This window comes from Lycium barbarum, chromosome 11 (genome assembly GCF_019175385.1).
Source record: "Lycium barbarum isolate Lr01 chromosome 11, ASM1917538v2, whole genome shotgun sequence".
Taxonomy (NCBI): domain Eukaryota; kingdom Viridiplantae; phylum Streptophyta; class Magnoliopsida; order Solanales; family Solanaceae; genus Lycium; species Lycium barbarum.
Window position 1 is genome coordinate 91,527,823 of NC_083347.1, and position 23,855 is coordinate 91,551,677.

Sequence of the window (23,855 nt, forward strand, 5' to 3'; positions counted from 1 at the left end):
TGGAAGCTGGGACATTTAACTATTGATGTCGAGCAAAATATGGAAACATTTATGAAACCATAAACTAAAGATCATGCCTTTGAAAGAAAGGGATGAGCCTTAACATACCTGGAAGAAAATTCTCGACTTCTAACTTACTTCCCGTCTTGCACATCTCTTAAGAATTATTCATAACCTCGTAATCTACATATATAACCATTCATAATATCATTAGAATCATCATCATACGCTCGACTCGAAACTTTGATTAAAATCCTTTTAAGGTTCTGTCGAAATTCGGGCAGCATTTCCCCTGTTTATATGCCTCGCCCGAAATTCCAATTCAATAACCAACAACATCAACAACAATACCAATAGTCGTAATATCATTTCCAACACCAACATATGCCATAAAACAACCCACACACTATTTTCCAAATTTCTCAACCAACCCACTTGTGATACGATTATTTAATAACCTTTACTTTCGTAAGGAAATTGAAATTAATACTAACACATCAATAACAACATCCTCAACATCCTACAAGATGATTATATACATATTTTATCCAAAATTTTCTTCAAACCTCAATCCATAATTCAACAACATCAAAACACCAACCTACAACTCTATTCTTGCAATTATTCCTTAATCAAACTTGATAAAGAGAGAGATTTGAAGATTCATACCTTATTTTTACCAAAGTAACAAGATCTTCAAAAAATTTTCACTTTCTCCCAAGCTCCTCCAACTCCAAAATGAAATCATATTTGTGACTATGCGTTGCCCGGACTTCGATTAGTACTTGTAGCTTCAAAATTCACTCAAAATCCTCACTTTTATGTGGGATTTAAGGGCCCTTTTTCTTGCTGATTTTTCTGGAGTGTTTTGGAACATTTTGGATGAATAAAATGGGGTTTTACCCCTTTTACAGTAAGTTGGGTCGGTACTGTAGCTACATTACTGTAGTAGTACTGTAGTGGTACTGTAGCGTCCTGTTTCTGCGCGACAGTTCGGTTTGTAACGTCTATAATTCTCTACTCCGATGTCCTATCAACAATCGGTTTGTTGCAGTATAATCTAGACTCGACGAACTTCATTTTAGGATTTTAAAACACCTTAAAACTCCAAATATACATGGAGATATACCCCTCCAAAGTTGACTAAAAATCCTTCCAGCATTTCTCAAATTTTCGTCGAACTTATTTTCTTCAATTTGCTCGATCTCAAAATATTCCGAAACTCTCCATACATGATATTTTTCACTTATTATACTAATAATGGCCATGTTCTCGTGTTTCAAAATACTCTTTCCCGATTACGGCTTACGAGATAGTAATCATCCTTTATTTAAACAATATACTTAATAATGTCTCGTTCCTCATACTCCAAAGTTATTTTGCCCAGTCATAACTCGATATACTTACATTCAAATTTAACTAGGGCTTCTCCGAGGTACGGGGTGTAACAACGGACCTCTTTCGAAAATTCATCGATTTCGAGATGTTCGGATGGTCGTTTAGAACTTGTTTGTATATCTAGTTCGGTTCCCAATGTAGTTGGATGCATTTTGGGACTTGGGCTGGAAAATTGGAAATGAAGTATCGGGGGTTGACTCGGTCAACGAGACCTCTGTTGGAAATTCCGAGGCCACGAGTGTGTTCGTAGCGTGTTTTTATGTGGGTCTGTATATATATGTGGTTTGTGAGAAGATGGCCTCGGGATTTCGGTTGGAACTTGGAAAACTTTTGGAATTCTAGTACCTAGTGTCCGCCAGAGCGGCACCAGTACCGTCCCAGCGGCACCGCTGTTGCGGTGGGATGGCTGCTGGGGCGGCCAACTGTGTTCAGCCTAGACCGCCCCGATGGTTTGGGAAGGCACCGTGGCGGCCCCGATGCCGCCGTGGTGGTATCGGGCCTGTTATTTCATTAAGTGTGTATTAAAAATCCCTAAGTCTATCATTTATCTCTATTCCAAAATTTGAGCTCTTGGGAACTATTCTTGGGGATTATTGGTGAAGATTCTTAGTGGTAAGTTTTCCTAACCCTCTTGCTATTTCATTGTTACTAATCACCTTAGAATTCCTCTTTCCTTGTTAATTCTTTAGTAATGGAAGATTAAAAGTGGGTTTTGATGAATTTTCTATCTCGGCTTATTAATGGTGAAATTGATGGCGAGATTATGATATATCTAAGGTTATTAATCATATATCATCCATTATTAGTGTTGAATCCTTGAATCTAAGAGTTAGGGTTTATACCCAAAATTGGGGGTTTTACTTGAAATTCAGAATTATGAATCCTTGAGTTATTTAGCAATTAGCTATTGGGTTTTGATCACCTAGTGCTTAGTTTGATATTTTACTCCCGAATTTCCCGTTTTGACCTTGTGGGCCCTGTTTCCCCAAATTTAGGGTTGGTTTTGACCTAATTTGAATTATAACAATATAGGTATCATTCTTTATGATTCTAATCTAGATTTTGAATATGCCTAGACTTGTTTGATCTTAAGGCTCAGCGGAAGGGCAAGGCTAGAGAGTGATGGTTGGTGTTTGCCGTTCGGCCATCCAGATAGGTTATGGCTTACCCTTGGTGAGACTTTGTGTAGTGAAGCATATATTTAGATGACATTGTCGGAGACAAGATGTGAACCTACGGGTATGAAGTTGGGTTAGATATTGCCTTAGGTTGGGCCCTGTTGTGTGATTGGGGCTAGCCACCCGGTTGTGTTGTGATTGTTTATTCTATTGTGATTGGTTTGATGCCACGAGATTAATAGTAGTTATTGGGAACTGTTGTTGCATCTTGATTGCGATGTTGTTGTACCTCACTTTTTGATGTTGATACGAGGATAGAGTTCCATATGACTTGTGTAGTCTTTCATGATATTGTTGGCGTACCCATGTTAATACTTGTGATATTGATCTAATTATTGATGTTGACACATAAATTGCACGCAATCTCATCCTTCATGATATACTGTTGATACATTGTGGTATTGATAAAACATTATGATGAGCTGCGCTCGATTTATGGATGACAGTGATGTGAGAGTCTGATATCCGATGTTTTTCCCGGAATCGTGGATTGAGTGAGTGCATGGACTCCGCGGGTCCCCCAAGGTGGTGCCGGTGAGAACCCTCCTTGGGCAACGATCGGGAGTCTCATCTATTTGTTGAGCAAAGATTCGGGACGAGTGACACTTAGACTTCGCGAGTCACCTTGGGTTGTGTTACCGAGATGTGGAGGTATTCCGTCCGGAGTACATATGTACACAGCATGGCATGACATTGTATTTGCATTCATACATTATTGCATTGCAATGCATCATGGCTTATATTGAGATGGTTTGGTGCTTTACTTGTGATGTTGGTTTTGGATTGCATTGCATCATGGCTTATATGCCTGAAATGACCTTTTTTCGAATTTTATATGTACCCAACTCCAAAAAACTTTTCCCACTTCATTCGAAACCATCGTTTTGGAGAGAAAATACCCTAGGGCATCCACTAAGCATCCAAGGTGAGTTCCTACTCAAGCCCCATTGATTATTACATCAATCTAACAAAAATTAACGCTAGAATCCCCATCTATTCCATAGATTATTGATTGAATCTTCGTCTTGGACAAAGGAACCCTAAAATCTGAATTCTAGAGGGTTGAACTTCAAAAAGGTAATGCTTCTACTCTCTAATCATTTATAGTTGTGAATTGATGAGCTCTTGGGAGAATTGTAAATGTGTTTGATAAAGAGAATTATATGAACTATGCTAGGATTTTGGATTGTTGACTTGGGATTGTTGTAATCACGTGGGTGATGAAGAATGATGTTAATTACATCTAATTGAGATTGTGGAATCAGCTAGAAGTAATAGAATGGAAATTGGGTGAAAAAAACACCATTAGTGAAAGTTGTGGAGCTTCATGCCCACCAAGTGTTTGATAAAATGCTTAGATGGCCAAAGCATGAATATTGTTGCTAATATGGAATCCCTTTGACTTGTATTGCTATAGATTAAAGTTGAAAGAGTTGACGAACATTGTACTACGCTCAGAGGACATAATTAAGGTATGTGAGGCTAACTCTCTACGTTTGGGAACGCTGATAATTGTCCCTACGAAACGGTTTATTGATCATTACAGTTGCCTCAGAATTACAGCTATGCTTTAGTGTTATATCCCGCATTTTGTGCAATCGGATAATTCAAGACAATTGCGGGAAGACAACAAGCAAGGCCAAATTTAATTTTGTTTGGCATATGAGTTGCTTATGAAAAATTTAGAAGTGGAAATAATGAGGAAGGTCAAGGGCATAAAGGGAAATTTGCAATATGACTCGTGGATATACGGAGGAAGACGAAGGATAAAATTGGAAATTTGAAAAATTAAAATTTGTCATGAAGTGCCAAATCAAATGGGCTAGAGCACTTTGGGCCAAGGTTGGCCATCTAACCTCTTTCTTGATGGGCCAAGCCCATATGGGGGTAAAATTGATAACCCAAAAGATGACTTATAAGTCATCTTATTCACCTAATTTCTCTAGAAAGTTCAAGAAACAAGAACAAGAGAAAAGGAGGAGAAACTTGAAGGCCATTTCGGCCAAAAGCAAAAAACCAACAAGAAAATTTACAAAACTTCCTTCAAAAATTGTTCTCTACTAATTGGAGGGCCCTTAACAAGGTGGAGTGTTCATTGGAACAAGAAGATTTCATATTCTTGCAAGTTACAATTCTAGTCAAGTGGGGAGTCAAGAAGAAAGGTAAGAATCAACTTATCTTTATGTGTTATAGGTGATTATGTATGTTGTAGTATGTAAAGGTTGATGAAATCCATGGAAGTGTGGAAAACATGTTGTGGCCGTGAGTGTGTGGCCGTGTATACATGATGTTTAGCCGTGTATATTTGCTAAATTGTAGAGGAATGGTGAGCAAGTTTTATTTAGTGTTTTGGTTGTTGTTGTGTTGTGGATCCTTTGTTGTTAATTAATGCTTAATGACCTTAGTGGAGTTGTAGAAGTTGGAGACTTATTTAGAAGTTTATGTATATTGAATGTGATGTTCTTGTATGTATGAAAGACAATGATATTGGTATGGTGTCGTTGGAATATATATATATATATTATTAGGTTGTTATTGTTTTATTGGAGTTGGAAGGTTTTGAAGAAAGTAGTATATTGATTGAGTTGTTATGATGTATCTTGGGTTGAATATGGAAATTGTTAGTATGGTTGTTGACATTATGTTGATAGTTTGGCCGGGTTGAATTCCTGGATTGTTGTTGATTAAAAATTGGTTAAGTTGAATTTTGGGAATGGTGTATTTACAGGGGAAGTGTTGCCGAAATTTCAGTAGCCAAGTATTATCTTAAGATTCCAATTCTAAATGCTCTAACCAAAGTTTGGTAAATATGACCAATTTGTAGATTTTGGCGGATTTGCAACTTGAATTTGGAATAGCATAAGGAGCGGAAAGAGGTATGTAAGGTTTACTCTTCTTTCTATGGCATGTCTTAGATGTAATAAGTCGGATACGAGCCGCGGGGACAACTCCGTTCTCCGGAATCCGCACCCAAAGTTTTCCACGTTTCGTTCAATAGAATTGAACTAAATTTTGCAAAATGTTAGAAAGACTTCCTAAATATCTAGAGCTCGCATAGAGAGGTCCCGACTACCCTAAAACCCTCCCAGGAGACGTCATGAAATGTAACGAACGTGAATTTGATATGCCTCCTCATTTGACCCGAGGTGGGCCCATGGATCCCAGATTTTATTTATTTATTGTTCCGGTTGACCTATTTTGAAGTAGAACCTAAAGGAAACCTTTGATCCTTATACCGCTTAACTAATGACCAGTATTGTAGCTATTCTAATGAGAATAATCCTACGACGATAATGATAATGACGATGTAAGAAAGAGAATATGTCTATGACGAGAACGACGAGAATAATTGCATGTCTAAAAGCCTTAAGTGAAGGATTCAGTATGAATACAAGAATGATGGACTAGTTCTTGAGTCCAACTCTATTCCTTTGACATGACTCTATTTTCCAAAGACCCTAGGGTGCACGAAGTAATGTTTTATGAGTTTTACGATCTTGTCCCATGATCTCTCTTAATGCTATTCTTCATTGTTAGTCTCGCCTCATAATACTAATTCCTTCAAGGTGAGACATAACGATCATGATTATTTCATAATGTAATCGGAGGCTACCGACCTTACGTCACTCCGACCTGGACATGGTTTTCTTGGACTCTCGAGCGTGTTGTATGCATGTTATAAGTATATGTATATGATAAAAGAACCAGAGCGCTATAGACGCTGATGTATGTACATGACACACGTATACGCATATGATGAAAGAGCCAGAGCGCTATAGACGCTGATATATGTACATGATGTATGCATACGTATACGGGGAAGATGGAGATAAGGGCAGCGCGTTATATACGCATATCCACCTGATCAGTTGGCATTATATGACATGATATCGTCCCGGACGCGGGATGCCCTGACGTGGGATGTGTATATTTATGGTTAAATGGATCGGCTGCCGACGCCTCGGCAATATGATATGTCCTATTTTTATATATATATATATATATATGAACAAGGAAAGATTTTTAAAGGAAAGTTAAGCATGCATAGCATCTGCCAAGGGCATATATATATACAGGTTATGTTTCTACCTCAGGACAGGTGCTATTACTCTTTTATGACGTTATTCCCGTCTTATATTTTCCGTATGCTATTATTCATGCCTTACATACTCGGTACATTATTCGTACTGACGTCCCTTCTTATGGACGCTGCGTTTCATGCCGCGCAGGTCAGCAGACAGGCGGGTTTGATTCTTAAGAGCTCTACCAGCAGCATTTGACAGCGCTCCAATTGTTCTAGAGCCTCACTTCCTTGGTACTATTTTGTGTATATATATATATATATTCGGGCACGGCAGTACTCGGCCCTTTCTATGTATATGTGTACTATGTCTAGAGGCTCGTAGACAGATATGTACAGTTAGATGTCTTGTATTTTGAATTGTTCGCGTCTCTGTATAATGTGATAGTAACGCTTACTAGTCTATGTTTATGATGACGCTGCTAATGTTAATGTTCAGCAACAAAAACAAAATGTATAGTACAGTTCCTACGGCCCGCTGAGAAGTAAGGGTACAATGATAGATACGGGGTGCTCGGTACAAGTATCGGGTACTCGTCACGGCCCCTAGTCGGGTCGTGACAGAAGTGGTATCAGAGCAGTTAGGTCCTAGGGGTTTGTCTACGAGTCGTGTCCAGTAGAGTCTTGTTTATGGGTGTGTAGCGCGCCACACTTACAAACAGGAGGCTACAGGGCATTTAGGAAATATGACCTTCTTTGTACTCAAGATCGTGCGATAAAGCTATGCTACCAGGTTTCCATATTCTTTTCCTAATCCTGTGTTATGGTTTCAGTAATGTCGCCAAAGAAGAAAGCTAGGGCGGCCCAGAAGGGCGAGACGGTGGCTGGAAGAAGAGTTGAACGGGGGCTAGAAGAAGGAGAATCTCATAATGAAGCTCCCCCTCAGACTTTTCCTGCTCCCCCTGCACCAGCAGAGCAGGAAAGAGTTCCAGCTCCAGCCCCCGCACCTCCAGTTTCACCGCTAGCAGCTCCGGGCCAGCAGATGGCCGAGGCCATCCAGTTGTTGACTCAGCTAGTTGCCGCACAGGCTCAGCGGCAAGATGCAGTCCCGGGATACCGAGCGGTAAGTGCAAGGGCCCGCGACTTTATCACCCTGAAGCCTCCAGAGTTTTATGGATCAAAACTAGAGGAGGACCCGCAGAGTTTTATAGACGAGATACTGAGGACTCTGGGGATCATACATGCTTCGGATACGGAATCCGTAGAGTTGGCTTCATACAGACTGCGGGATGTGGCAGTTCTGTGGTATAATAGCTGGATACCTTCGAGGGGAGCAAATGCACCCCCTCCGGTTTGGCAGGAGTTTACTGAAGCATTTCTACGACATTTCCTACCACCAGAGGTTCGACGAGCTCGAGCCGATATGTTCTTGAACCTTAGACAGGGAAATATGAGTGTTCGAGAATACAGCCTTCGTTTCAACTCACTAGCCAGGTATGCCCCAGCCCTGATAGCTGATAGGGGAGATCATGTACACCTATTCGTGAGTGGGCTAGGGCCACATTTAGTTAAGGAGTGCCTGACGGCTTCACTCCAGGATGGGATGACTATTACCCGCATCCAGGCCCACGCCCAAAATCTGGAAGAGCAGTACCAGTCACAGAGAGAGGGGCGTTATCCAGATAGGGGTTCCAGAAAAAAGGGGCAGATTTCCCAGGGCCAGAAGCGAGTATAGAGGGGGACAGGCACAGGAGCAATTTAGGTATTCAGACCAATCGACGGCCAGTGCACCTCCTCGATTTGCGGATAGGGGATTTGACCGTTCTACTCACTCGAGACCAGATCAGGGTACTAGAGCTTCAGGATCCCAGTATAGAGTTGATCCTAGCAGGATGATGCCACCCCTGCCACGGTGTGCTCGATGTGGTAGGCCACACTCTGGAGAGTGTCGCGCAGGTACAGGTGCTTGTTATACTTGTGGGCGGGTTGGCCATTTGATGCGTGATTGCCCACTGAGGTATGAGGGAGACCAAGCCCAGCCCGCCGGGTCCGCGGTTGGTTCCACGTCGACCGTACGCCCTCCTGGACAGACGTCCCAAGCTCCAATGGGCCGCGGCCGAGGTAGAGGAGGGGCACCTAGTTCAGCCGGCCCTCCACACCGCCTATATGCATTGACAGGACGACAGGACCCTGAGCCTTCCGCAGACGCGGCCACAGGTACTTTTTCGGCACCTTCTATGATATGCGTGTTAATTGATTCGGATTCTATCTTATCCTACACTGCCCTTTGTATTGCTGAACATATTAAGAATTCGGAAATTAGGACGAAAAGTAGCCATACGCACAGGTAAAAAGACGAATACTAGAGATTGCGGAGGTTAGAACTGTAAACAAAAGAAAAGACGTGTTACGCGGGCATTTCGAAAACTGCTAAGACCCCAACTCGTTCCATATTATGTGATATAAGTAGTGCGGGGGAGTGGAGGCGAAAATACTAACGCTAAGACACTGAAATGCATCAAAGTTTCAAGGTTAAGCGTGCTAGGGTGAGAGCAATATCACGATGGGTGACCCCCTGGGAAATATGCTGAAAATTTCGTAAATGTGAAAACAAGAGACGAACGTGAAATTAGGTGGCCTAAAGTGAATTAGAGTGCGTGAAGTGAGTAGAAACCCTATAGAAGTCGTGTAAGTCAAGACAGACTAAACTAGCAGAAGGGGAGAAAGCATGACAGAACTTCAGGACTAAAGAAAGTTTGATTAGTGCTTGGAAGTGGTTGTACGTAAAACAGTGGTAGGAATGTATATATGTATATGACATCTTATCTGTGACTATAGAACCCTAACAAATAGTGTCGCGATACATGGAATATGCTAGTCGAACGAATATCCGAAAGACGTGATGAAGGAGATAAGTATGGATGTCACAGGGTAAGACCGATGCCGAACCCATGCTAGTTAAGGCTAGAAAACCCTAATATGGTGATATACGGGAACATATATATAGCAAGGGAATAGACGCGACAAACTCTGCAAAGAAGGAATTACAATTGTAAAAGGATCGCAGAAGGCAACCTAAGTTCCTGGAAGGGATATGTTAAGCGGCATGTGAGATATCTACGAAGGAGACCTCCCCGAGGTATTATAAAACACTATGAGACCAGTTTAACATTCGAGGATGAATGTTCTAAAGGGGGGAGGATGTTATATCCCGCATTTTGTACAATCGGATAATTCAAGACAATTGCGGGAAGACAACAAGCAAGGCCATATTTTATTTTGTTTGGCATATGAGTTGCTTATGAAAAATTTAGAAGTGGAAATAATGAGGAAGGTCAAGGACATAAAGGGAAATTTGCAATATGACTCGTGGATATATGAAGGAAGACGAAGGATAAAATTGGAAATTTGAAAAATTAAAATTTGTCATGAAGTGCCAAATCAAATGGGCTAGACCACATTGGGCCAAGGTTGGCCATCTAACCTCTTTCTTGATGGGCCAAGCCCATATGGGGGTAAAATTGATAACCCAAAAGATGACTTATAAGTCATCTTATTCACCTAATTTCTCTAGAAAGTTCAAGAAACAAGAACAAGAGAAAAGGAGGAGAAACTTAAAGGCCATTTCGGCCAAGAGCAAAAAACCAACAAAACAATTTACAAAAATTCCTTCAAAATTTGTTCTCTACTAATTGGAGGGCCCTTAACAAGGTGGAGTGTTCATTGGAACAAGAAGATTTCATATTCTTGCAAGTTACAATTCTAGTCAAGTGGGGAGTCAAGAAGAAAGGTAAGAATCAACTTATCTTTATGTGTTATAGGTGATTATGTATGTTGTAGTATGTAAAGGTTGATGAAATCCATGGAAGTGTGGAAAATATGTTGTGGCCGTGAGTGTGTGGTGTGTATATGTGGCCGTGTATACATGATGTTTAGCCGTGTATATTTGCTAAATTGTAGAGGAATGGTGAGAAAGTTTTATTTAGTGTTTTGGTTGTTGTTGTGTTGTGGATCCTTTGTTGTTAATGAATGCTTAATGACCTTAGTGGAGTTGTAGAAGTTGGAGACTTATTTAGAAGTTTATGTATATTGAATGTGATGTTCTTGCATGTATGAAAGACAATGATATTGGTATGGTGTCGTTGGAATATATATATATATTATTAGGTTGTTATTGTTTTATTGGAGTTGGAAGGTTTTGAAGAAAGCTGTATATTGATTGAGTTGTTATGATGTATCTTGGGTTGAATATGGAAATTGTTAGTATGGTTGTTGACATTATGTTGATAGTTTGGCCGGGTTGAATTCCCAGATTGTTGTTGCTTAAAAATTGGTTAAGTTGAATTTTGGGAATGGTGTATTTACAGGGGAAGTGCTGCCGAAATTTCGGTAGCCAAGTATTATCTTAAGATTCCAATTCTAAATGCTCTAACCAAAGTTTGGTAAATATAACCAATTTGTAGATTTTGGCGGATTTGCAACTTGAATTTGGAATAGCATAAGGAGCGGAAAGAGGTATTTAAGGTTTACTCTTCTTTCTATGGCATGTCTTAGATGTAATAAGTCGGATACGAGCCGCGGGGACAACTCCATTCTCCGGAATCCGCACCCAAAGGTTTTCACGTTTCGTTCAATAGAATTGAACTAAATTTTGCAAAATGTTAGAAAGACTTCCTAAATATCTAGAGCTCGCATATAGAGGTCCTGACTACCCTAAAACCCTCCCAGGAGACGTCATGAAATGTAACGAACGTGAATTTGATATGCCTCCTCATTTGACCCGAGGTGGGCCCATGGATCCCAGATTTTATTTATTTATTGTTCCGGTAAACCTATTTTGAAGTAGAACCTAAAGGAAACCTTTGATCCTTATACCGCTTATCTAATGACCAGTAATGTAACTATTCTAATAAGAATAATCCTACGACGATAATGATAATGACGATGTAAGAAAGAGAATATGTCTATGACGAGAACGACGAGAATAATTGCATGTCTAAAAGCCTTAAGTGAAGGATTCAGTATGAATACAAGAATGATGGACTAGTTCTTGAGTCCAACTCTATTCCTTTTACATGACTCTATTTTCCAAAGACCCTAGGGTGCACGAAGTAATGTTTTATGAGTTTTACGATCTTGTCCCATGATCTCTCTTAATGCTATTCTTCATTGTTAGTCTCGCCTCATAATACTAATTCCTTCAAGGTGAGACATAACGATCATGATTATTTCATAATGTAATCGGAGGCTACCGACCTTACGTCACTCCGACCTGGACATGGTTTTCTTGGACTCTCGAGCGTGTTGTATGCATGTTATAAGTATATGTATATGATAAAAGAACCAGAGCGCTATAGACGCTGATGTATGTACATGACACACGTATACGCATATGATGAAAGAGCCAGAGCGTTATAGACGCTGATATATGTACATGATGTATGCATATGTATACGGGGAAGATGGAGATAAGGGCAGCGCGTTATATACGCATATCCACCTGATCAGTTGGCATTATATGACATGATATCGTCCCGGATGCGGGATGCCCGGACGCGGGATGTGTATATTTATGGTTAAATGGATCGGCTGCCGACGCCTCGGCAATATGATAAGTCCTATTTATATATATATATATATATATATATATATATATATATATATATATATATATATATATATATGAACTAGGAAAGATTTTTAAAGGAAAGTTAAGCATGCATAGCATCTGCCAAGGGCATATATATATACAGGTTATGTTTCTACCTCAGGACAGGTGCTATTACTCTTTTATGACGTTATTCCCGTCTTATATTTTCCGTATGCTATTATTCATGCCTTACATACTCGGTACATTATTCGTACTGACGTCCCTAATTGTGGACGCTGCGTTTCATGCCGCGCAGGTCAGCAGACAGGCGGGTTTGATTCTTAGGAGCTCTACCAGCAGCATTTGACAGCGCTCCAATTGTTCCGGAGCCTCACTTCCTTGGTACTATTTTGTGTATATATATATATATATTCGGGCACGGCAGTACTCGGCCCTTTCTATGTATATGTGTACTATGTCTAGAGGCTCGTAGACAGATATGTACAGTTAGATGTCTTGTATTTTGAATTGTTCGCGTCTCTGTATAATGTGATAGTAACGCTTACTAGTCAATGTTTATGATGACACTGCTAATGTTAATGTTCAGCAACAAAAAAAAAATGTATAGTACAGTTCCTATAGCCCGCTGAGAAGTAAGGGTACAATGATAGATACGGGGTGCTCGGTACAAGTATCGAGTACTCGTCACGGCCCCTAGTCGGGTCGTGACATTTAGTTTCCACGAATAGCTGCAGCATCGTTGTTCTCCCGTTTCATTATTTCTTCATGACTATCATTCTGAACGTTGTGGACCCAGAACGTAATCTAAATAGACTTGTGTTTCATACCCATGAGTCTCAGTCTAGAAATTTAGTACGCTTAGAAACAACCAAGACTTCAGTCCCCATAGTCAGTTCTAGAATATATGTCTCAGTTCAGTATTATTCATCATTCCAATAGTCTCAGTCTTTAATAATAATTAATGAATAATTGAACATATATGATTGCTCAAGGGCACAGTCTTATGTATACGTATACTTGGCCGAGGCCACCGACTGATGCACTACTTGGCCGAGGCCATAGTTGTGCAATTATTTTTGGCCGAGGCCCCACATATATAAATAAAGATATACAAATGCTTCATATACAGAACAAGGAGTATTCATAACTCTCTTCCCTTGCTATTTCAGTTTATAGTTTCAGTACGGTTGTAGTTTCAATCTCAACATGTATTACCAGTTATTATTATTTGGGCTGCCCCTTTTCCCGAGAATCCAATTTACAGTTATTTCTTTCAGTTGCTTTACATACCAATGCAATTCAAATGTACTGACATCCCCTTTTATTGCGCAGGGGCCTGCATTTCACGATGCAGGTACAGTTTTACAGTGCGACGGATCTGCTTGCTAGGATTTCCAGTATCAGCTGATTGGTGAGCCCCAGTCTTTCGGGGTCTTATCATTGCTTTACAGTCTTTCAGTATTTACAGACAGTTAGTGTTTTCAGTACTTCATAGATGCTTCATAGACTATAGTTGCAATCAGTCAGAGGTTTAGCAGGCTTTTGTGTTAGCCTTTTCGGCCACTTATTCAGACTTTCGGGCATATCCATTATTTCCGCATTTATGATATTTTAGACAGAATTGTTGTAATCACGTGGGTGATGAAGAATGATGTTAATTACATCTAATTGAGATTGCGGAATCAGCTAGAAGTAATAGAATGGAAATTGGTGAAGAAAACACCATTAATGAAGATTGTGGAGCTTCATGCCCACCAAGTGTTTGATAAAATGCTTAGATGGCCAAAGCATGAATATTGTTGCTAATATGGAATCCCTTTGACTTTTATTGCTATAGATTAAAGTTGAAAGAGTTGATGAACATTGTACTACGCTCAGAGGCCAGAATTAAAGTAGGTGAGGCTAACTCTCTACGTTTGGGAACGCTGATAATTGTCCCTACGAAATGGTTTATTGATCATTACAGTTGCCTCAGAATTACAGTTATGCTTTAGTTTCCATGAATAGCTGCAGCATTGTTATTCTCCCGTTTCATTATTTCTTCATGACTTTCATTCGGAACGTTGTGGACCCAGAACGTAATCTAAATAGACTTGTGTTTCATACCCATGTGTCTCAGCTTAGAAATTTAGTACGCTTAGAAACAACCAAGACTTCAGTCCCCACATTCAATTCTAGAATATGTGTCTCAGTTCAGTATTATTCATCATTCCAATAGTCTCAGTCTTTAATAATAATTAATGAATAATTGGACATATATGATTGCTCAAGGGCACAGTCTTATGTATACGTATACTTGGCCGAGGCCACCGACTGATGCACTACTTGACCGAGGCCATAGTTGTGCATTTATTTTGGGCCGAGGCCCCACATATATAAATAAAGATAAAAAAATTCTTCAGATACAGAACAGAGAGTATTCGTAACTCTCTTCCCTTGCTATTTCAGTTTATAGTTTCAGAACGGTTGTAGTTTCAATCTCAACATGTATTACCAGTTATTATTATTTGGGCTACCCCTTTTCCCGAGAATACCATTTACAATTATTTCTTTCGGTTGCTTTACATACCAGTGCAATTCAAATGTACTGACATCCCCTTTTATTGCGCGGGGGCCTGCATTTCACGATGCAGATACTGTTTTACAGGGCGACGGATCTGCTTGCTAGGATTTCCAGTATTAGCGGAATGGTGAGCCCAGTCTTTCGGGGCCTTATCATTACTTTACAGTCTTTCAGTATTTATAAACAGTTAGTGTTTTCAGTACTTCATAGATGCTTCATAGACTGTAGTTGCAATCAGTCAGATGTTTAGCAGGCTTTTGTGTTAGCCTTTTCAGCCACTTATTCAGACTTTCGGGCATATCCATTATTTCCGCATTTATGATATTTCAGACAAAATTGTTGTAATCACGAGGGTGATGAAGAATGATGTTAATTACATCTAATTTAGATTGTGGAATCAGCTAGAAGTAACAGAATGGAAATTGGTGAAGAAAACACCATTAATGAAGGTTGTGGAGCTTCATGCCCACCAAGTGTTTGATAAAATGCTTAGATGGCCAAAGCATGAATATTGTTGCTAATATGGATTCCCTTTGACTTGTATTGCTATAGTTTAAAGTTGAAAGAGTTGATGAACATTGTACTACGCTCAGAGGCCAGAATTAAGGTATGTGAGGCTAACTCTCTAGGTTTGGGAACGTTGATAATTCTCCCTACGAAACGGTTTATTGATCATTACAGTTGCCTCAGAATTACAGTTATGCTTTAGTTTCCATGAATAGCTCCAGCATCGTTGTTCTTCAGTTTCATTATTTGTTCATGACTTTCATTCTGAACGTTATGGACCCAGAATGTAATCTAAACAGAATTGTCTTTCATACCCATGAGTCTCAGTCTATAAATTTAGTACACTTAAAAATAACCAAGACTTCAGTCCCGACAGTCAGTTCTAGAATATGTGTCTCAGTTCAGTATTATTCATCATTCCAGTGGGCGCAGTCTTAAATAATAATTAATGAATAATTGAACATATATGATTGCTCAAGGGCACAGGCTTATGTATGCGTATACTTGGCCGAGGCCATCGACTGATGCACTACTTGGCCGAGGCCATATTTGTGCATTTATTTTGGGCCGAGGCCCCACATATATAAATAAAGATAAACAAATGCTCAGATACAGAACAGAGAGTATTCTTATCTCTCTTCCCTTGCTATTTCAATTTATAGTTTCAGTACGGTTGTAGTTTTAATCTCAGCATGTATTACCAGTTATTATTACTGGGCTGCCCCTTTTCCCGAGCATTCCAGTTACAGTTATTTCTTTCAGTTGTTTTACATACCAGTGCAATTCAAATGTACTGATGTCCCCTTTTGTTTCCCGGGGGCCTGCATTTCACGATGCAGATACAGGTTTACAGGGCGACGGATCTACTTGCTAGGATTTCCAGTATCAGCTGATTGGTGACCCAAGTCTTTCGGGGCCTTATCATTACTTTACAGTCTTTCAGTATTTACAAATGGTCAGTGTTTTCAGTACTTCATAGAGGCTTCATATACTATAGTTGCAATCAGTCAGATGTTTAGCAGGCTTTTGTGTTGGCTTTTTCGGCCACTTATTCAGACTTTCAGGCTTATTCATTATTTTCGCAGTTATGATATTTCAGATAGAATTGTTGTAATCACGTGGGTGATGAAGAATGATGTTAATTACATCTAATTTAGATTGTGGAATCAGCTAGAAGTAATAGAATGGAAATTGGTGAAGAAAACACCATTAATGAAGGTTGTGGAGCTTCATGCCCACCAAGTGTTTGATAAAATGCTTAGATGGCCCAAGCATGAATATTGTTGCTACTATGGAATCCCTTTGACTTATATTATTATAGATTAAAGTTGAAAGAGTTGACGAACGTTGTACTACGCTCAGAGGCCAAAACTAAGGTATGTGAGGCTAACTCTCTACGTTTGGGAACGCCTATAATTCTCCCTACGAAACGATTTATTGGTCATTACAGTTGCCTCAGAATTACAGTTATGCTTTTGTTTCCATGAATAGTTGCAGCATCATTGTTCTCCAGTTTCATTATTTGTTCATGACTTTCCTTCCGAATGTTGTGGACCCAGAACGTAATCTAAATAGACTTGTGTTTCATACCCATGAGTCTCAGTCTAGAAATTTAGTACGCTTAGAAACAACCAAGACTTCAGTCCCCACAGTCAGTTCTAGAATATGTTTCTCAGTTTAGTATTATTCATCATTCCAGTGGCCTCAGTCTTAAATAATAATTAATGAATAATTGAACATATATGATTGCTCAAGGGCACAGGCTTATGTATACGTATACTTGGCCGAGGCCATCGACTGTTGAACTACTTGGCCGAGGCCATAGTTGTGGATTTATTTTGGGCTGAGGCCCCACATGTATAAATAAAGATAAACAAATGCTTCAGATACAGATCAGAGAGTATTCTTAACTCTCTTCCCTTGCTATTTCAGTTTATAGTTTCAGTACGGTTGTAGTTTCAATCTCAGCATGTATTACCAGTTAATATTACCGGGCTGCCCCTATTCCCGAGCATCCCATTTACAGTTATTTCTTTCAGTTGCTTTAAATACCAGTGCAATTCAATTGTACTGACGTCCCCTTTTATTGCCTGGGGGCTTGCATTTCACGATGCAGATACAGGTTTACAGGGCGACGGATCTGCTTGCTAGGATTGGCAGTATCAGCTGATTGGTGAGCCCAGTCTTTCGGGGCCTTATCATTACTTTACAGTCTTTCAGTATTTACAGACAGTCAGTGTTTTCAGTACTTCATAGAGGCTTCATAGACTATAGTTGCAATCAGTCAGATGTTTAGCAGGCTTTTGTGTTGGCCTTTTCGGCCACTTATTCAGACTTTCGGGCTTATTCATTATTTCCGCATTTATGATATTTCAGACAAAATTGTTGTAATCACGTGGGTGATGAAGAATTATGTTAATTACATCTAATTGAGATTGTGGAAGCATCTAGAACTAATAGAATGGAAATTGGTGAAGAAAACACCATTAATGAAGGTTGTGGAGCTTCATGCCCACCAAGTGTTTGATAAAATGCTTAGCTGGCCAAAGCATGAATATTGTTGCTAATATGGAATCCCTTTGACTTGTATTGCTATAGATTAAAGTTGAAAGAGTTGACCAACGTTGTACTACGCTCAGATGCCAGAATTAAGGTATGTGAGGCTAACTCTCTACGTTTGGGAACGCTGATAATTCTCCCTACGAAACGGTTTATTGAAAATTACAGTTGCCTCAGAATTACAGTTAGGCTTTAGTTTACATGAATAGCTCCAGCATCATTGTTCTCCAGTTTCATTATTTGTTCATGACTTTCATTCCAAACGTTGTGGACCCAGAACATAATCTAAATAGACGTGTGTTTTATAACCATGAGTCTCAGTCTAGAAATTTAGTACGCTTAGAAACAACCAAGACTTCAGTCCCCACAGTCAGTTCTAGAATATGTTTCTCAGTTCAGTATTATTCATCATTCCAGTGGTCTCAGTCTTAAATAATAATTAATGAATAATTGAACATATATGATTGCTCAAGGGCACAGGCTTATGTATACGTATACTTGGCCGAGGCCATCGACTGATGAACTACTTGGCCGAGGCCATAGTTGTGGATTTATTTTGGGCTGAGGCCACACATGTATAACTAAAGATAAACAAATGCTTCAGATACAGAACAGAGAGTATTCTTAACTCTCTTCCCTTACTATTTCAGTTTATAGTTTCAGTACGGTTGTAGTTTCAATCTCAGCATGTATTACCAGTTATTATTACTGGGCTGCCCCTTTTCCCGAGCATCCCATTTACAGTTATTTCTTTCAGTTGCTTTACATACCAGTGCAATTCAAGTGTACTGACGTCCCCTTTTATTGCCCGGGGGCTTGCATTTCACGATGCAGATACAGGTTTACAGGGCGACGGATCTGCTTGCTAGGATTTCCAGTATCAGCTGATTGGTGTGCCCCAGTCTTTCGGGGCATTATCATTACTTTACAGTCTTTCAGTATTTACAGACAGTCAGTGTTTTCAGTACTTCATAGATGCTTCATAGACTGTAGTTGCAATCAGTCAGATGTTTAGCAGGCTTTTGTGTTAGCCTTTTCGGCCACTTATTCAGACTTTCGGGCTTATTCATTATTTCTGGATTTTTATGATATTTCACACAAAATTGTTGTAATCACGTGGGTGATGAAGAATGATGTTAATTACATCTAATTGAGATTGTGGAATCATCTAGAAGTAATAGAATGGAAATTGGGTGAAGAAAACACCATTAATGAATGTTGTGGAGCTTCATGCCCACCAAGTGTTTGATAAAATGCATAGATGGCCAAAGCATGAATATTGTTGCTAATATGGAATCCCTTTGACTTGTATTGCTATAGATTAAAGTTGAAAGAGTTGACCAACGTTGTACTACGCTCAGAGGCCAGAATTAAGGTATGTGAGGCTAACTCTCTACGTTTGGGAACGCTGATAATTCTCCCTACGAAACGGTTTATTGATCAATACAGTTGCCTCAGAATTACAGTTATGCTTTAGTTTACATGAATAGCTCCAGCATCATTGTTCTCCAGTTTCATTATTTGTTCATGACTTTCATTCCGAACGTTGTGGACCCAGAACATAATCTAAATAGACGTGTGTTTCATACCCATGAGTCTCAGTCTAGAAATTTAGTACGCTTAGAAACAACCAAGACTTCAGTCCCCACAGTCAGTTCTAGAATATGTTTCTCAGTTTAGTATTATTCATCATTCCAGTGGCCTCAGTCTTAAATAATAATTAATGAATAATTGAACATATATGATTGCTCAAGGGCACAGGCTTATGTATACGTATACTTGGCCGAGGCCATCGACTGATGAACTACTTGGCCGAGGCCATAGTTGTGGATTTATTTTGGGCTGAGGCCACACATGTATAACTAAAGATAAACAAATGCTTCAGATACAGAACAGAGAGTATTCTTAACTCTCTTCCCTTGCTATTTCAGTTTATAGTTTCAGCGGTTGTAGTTTTAATCTCAGCATGTATTACCAGTTATTATTACTGGGCTGCCCCTTTTCCCGAGCATCCCAGTTACAGTTATTTCTTTCAGTTGTTTTACATACCAGTGCAATTCAAATGTACTGACGTCCCCTTTTGTTGCCCGGGGGCCTGCATTTCACGATGCAGATACAGGTTTACAGGGCGACGGATCTACTTGCTAGGATTTCCAGTATCAGCTGATTGGTGAGCCCCAGTCTTTCGGGGCATTATCATTACTTTACAGTCTTTCAGTATTTACAGATAGTCAGTGTTTTTAGTACTTCATAGAGGCTTCATAGACTATAGTTGCAATCAATCAGATGTTTAGCAGGCTTTTGTGTTAGCCTTTTCGGCCACTTATTCAGACTTTCGGGCTTATTCATTATTTCCGCATTTATGATATTTCACACAGAATCTTAGTAGATCAGCATGTGTTAGTATTATTTCTATTTAGTATATTTTGATGTCACATGTTGATTCAGCCAGCTAGTTGGTTCGCTCGGTCACATGCAGTCATACACCGAGTGTCGTGTTACGCCCAGGCCATGGTTCGAGGCATGACAGTTATATATTGTTGCTTAAGGTGAATCATATTGAGAGTTCTGGATTATCGCCATTGAGGTATGGATCGCTACGTAAGCTAAATCGTAATAATAACATTTAGATAATCGTAGATGGGTTATAAGTTATAATATTTTAGGTGAATTATGTCGATAGCCTTCAAGTAATCATTGATGGGTTATAGATGAATCATGTCGATAGATTATCAATTATTGTTATTGGTTTGTAGTACCTTACCTAAGATAAACCATATTGATAGCTTCAAGTGATCGATCGTAGATGGGTTATAGCTCTATACCTAATGTGAATTGTATCAGCAGTTCCAGAAAGATTGTTATTGGGTTACAGTGTTGTACTTAAGGTGAATTGTGCCGATTACAGTTACTATCTGAGATGAAGCATATGTTTGCTTCCAGATTTACCATCATCGGGATATAGTACTTTACTTAAAATGAACCGTATCGGAATAGGTATTCCAAGCTTTCCTAGAGAATCAGATCATTCAGGCGATATTGTGATGTGTCATAGACCTTCTGCTCGTATAAATGGTTTCTCTACTCTTACCGTCACGAGGTTCCTTATGTATTATGTTCCAACAATCTAGTCTCTTTATGGGTATCAATTTTCCATATGATACATAGAGTTCCTTGTGTTTGTCGATGACATTAAACTCCCTTTCATAAGAAGTTTATGCTTTATACGTTAAAGGAAATGTGTCCAAAAGTTTACGGTTTCAATAGATCATGTGTGTGTACAGGTTTCGAAAGGTATCAACTAAGGACCATAGGGCAGCAAGTACCTAGATAAAGAGAAAACAATAATCATAGCCTTGACCTCAACAACAAAAGAGATAACGGGAGGAAAACTCAAATTATTTCCACCGTCACAACAACAAAACATAAGAAAACAAATAGTGGACCTGCAGTAACCTTATAAATTTGCTATTCATTTTGAGATGAACCACTACAAGGTTCATCATCAAGAACGCTTAAGAAAGGATAATTAGGACCATTTATGAGCTGCATGTTAGTAACCATTTGACGAAGTCCTGAAGTTTCTTCTTTGAGTTGAGCATTTTCTTGAATTGCTTGGTCACGGCTATCCGAGACGTGGTTAAGTTTGTTCAGTAGCAGGTGATTCTCATTCCGGAGACAATTAACCTGTGCCAGGACGAATTCAAGATTTAATCTTTATGTGTTCATGATCCTGATTAAATTATATTCTTCGAAAATATGAGTTCAAAACATGATTTCTAATGAATATGTTTCATTTCAAATTGGTGTTCGACTAGGCACAAACTTAAAAGAGAAAGAAAGGCTTTTGGTGCATACCAAAATATATCATGGAATTTGTGATATTAAACATGGCTTGATAATTTTGTGGTTATAAAAGCATTTTGCTGGTATGGAGAAAGCCATTAAGTAAATGGAGTTTTTGCTCCAGGAAAAATTAAGTTGTGGAGAGCTTCTGAACGAGCTTAAAACTTTTTTAGTATTTTCCATTATATCCAGAAAAAAGAAGAAGAGTAAATTAATCATAAATTTGAACTCAAGGAGCTTCCAAAACTGATTAGACACCAAATTTAAGAAAGAAAGAAGAACTTTTAAAATTTGTGATCTAAAATAAACTTTTGATATTTATATGGCTATACGTCGTTTCATTAAAAGTAACAATGAGAAGATTAAAATTAAATTGTTTCTAAATAGGGAAAGGTATTACTCTTTTTTGGTGACAAACTAAAAAATAAAGTTCACCACATAAATTGAAATAGAAGAAATACTACTTTTTGAGATTTTGACATATACATCTATGGTTTTGGATTCAGCTAAACATATTCCGGAGGGGCAGCTAGAGTTTTAGCAACGGATTCGCCGAATCCACTAGCTTACTAGTTTTGGCCGAGATCCTGTATTTGTATTACAAAATGTACTTAATATGTATGAGTTAGTTATCCAAAACCTAGCACTATTAAAAAAAAAAAAAAGATAGAAATTAGCAACAGACAAAATTTGTAGAAATTAGCAACAGACAAATTTTGTAACTAAAGAACAAAATCCATCGCTAATCCTATTTAACGATGAATTGGCGAAGTATTATTAAAAAGTTATGTTAACTATGAGCGATTTAGCAATGAATTAGAGATGAAGTTCGTAGCTAATTTCAATATTTTTTGTAGTGTTGTAAACTGTTTTTTTTTTTCTTTTTCTTTCTAGAATGCTGAATCCATAAATTTAAAATCTGCCTCTGACTTAACCGATCCCGTAAACTATACATCTGTCACTGACCTGTGCCCATAGCTCGTCCAAATGCTTCTGCTTGCGCATGCGCGATCGCCTTGCAGACTCTCTATTAGATATCATTCTTCTCTGTTTCCTTTCATTTATTAGATTCATCAGTAGTTGATCATCAGTTTCATCACACGTTGAATAGTTGCAGTTGAAATAAGTTGTTTGTGGATTGAATTCTTGAATTGGAGGACCAATTTGAAGGTGATAAAAAGGACTAGGGATATTTCTGTTAATGGACTGATGAAGTGTGGGTGTGTAATTATATTGAGAAGGGTATTGAGGTGGATTTGAAGGTAGTAGGTTATAGGAATGGAGTTCTGTGACATCAGTGGATTGCATGGCTTAAAAGTACTTTGAGTTTGGGAGGAGAATGTTTAGTGAATTAGGTGTAATTGGAGGGTCAGCTAAAAGCTATTGTATATGAAAGGTGAATGGCAAGATGAGTAGGAGGGAGGCATTTTATAGGCTGGAAAAAAGTTCGATGGTCCCACTAAAAATGAGACAACCAGAATTTTATGTTGAACATGCATGTGCATGTGCGCATATATATTCTCTCTGTTTTAATTTATGTGAACCTATTACTATTTAAGCAGTCTACGAGGTGGTTCCTTGATCACGTTTTCCTAATCATTTTTAAATTATTTGAATTATAAATTATCATAACTTATAATGTTTTTTATGTAGTTTCTAAATATATAAATATTTTTACAAACTTGAAAAATTTATGTCAAATCTTACGGTCAAAGTTGTAAAGTTTGACCCTCGTATTCCAAAAAGATTCACATAAATTAAAACGGAGGGAATATATATAGAGAGGGGGGGGGGGGGGGCGGTTGCGCTTTGTGCATGTACCATATCAATTGATAAATATGAAGGAGGCCAACTATGTTGACAAGGAAAAAAAAAAAACAACGGAACAACAAAATTCAGCAAGAATAGCTGAAATTGTTTAGACGAATGGTTGTATGATTTTTAGTCATAACTTGAGCTACGTAACTCAGAATGAGTTGATTCAAAATTGACTAGAAATATGAGAGTGTATAGAATAAAAAAAGAAAAATTGCTTACTCGTTGAAAACAAGTAATGGATGAATCAAAGACGTCCAGAAACAAAAGCCTGCTCTTAATTAGGAGTTCGTGCATTGTTCATCCATTTCTCGTACTATAGAACTTTAATGTTGGAATTTCGACACTCTTTTCTTT

General features: G+C 38.8%; 1 protein-coding gene across 1 annotated transcript; it reads right to left on the bottom strand.

Annotated features, from left to right (window-relative positions):
* Positions 1 to 21,116: 21,116 nt before the first annotated feature.
* Positions 21,117 to 23,228, bottom strand: LOC132618236 (basic leucine zipper 43-like). The gene is made up of 2 exons (XM_060333297.1): positions 22,650 to 23,228; positions 21,117 to 21,524 (listed from the first exon to the last, which is right to left on the bottom strand). The coding sequence occupies exons 1-2, from the start codon at positions 22,989 to 22,991 to the stop codon at positions 21,306 to 21,308; spliced, it is 561 nt and encodes a 186-aa protein (XP_060189280.1). The 5' UTR covers positions 22,992 to 23,228; the 3' UTR covers positions 21,117 to 21,305.
* Positions 23,229 to 23,855: the final 627 nt, after the last annotated feature.

Excerpts from the sequence above, each read along its gene's own strand:
- LOC132618236 (XM_060333297.1), bottom strand. The coding sequence starts at position 22,991 with ATGCAATCCACTGATGTCACAGAACTCCATTCCTATAACCTACTACCT. Across the intron at positions 21,525-22,649 it reads TGGACGAGCTATGGGCACAG|GTTAATTGTCTCCGGAATGA; the intron begins GTCAGTGACAGA and ends GTCCTGGCACAG.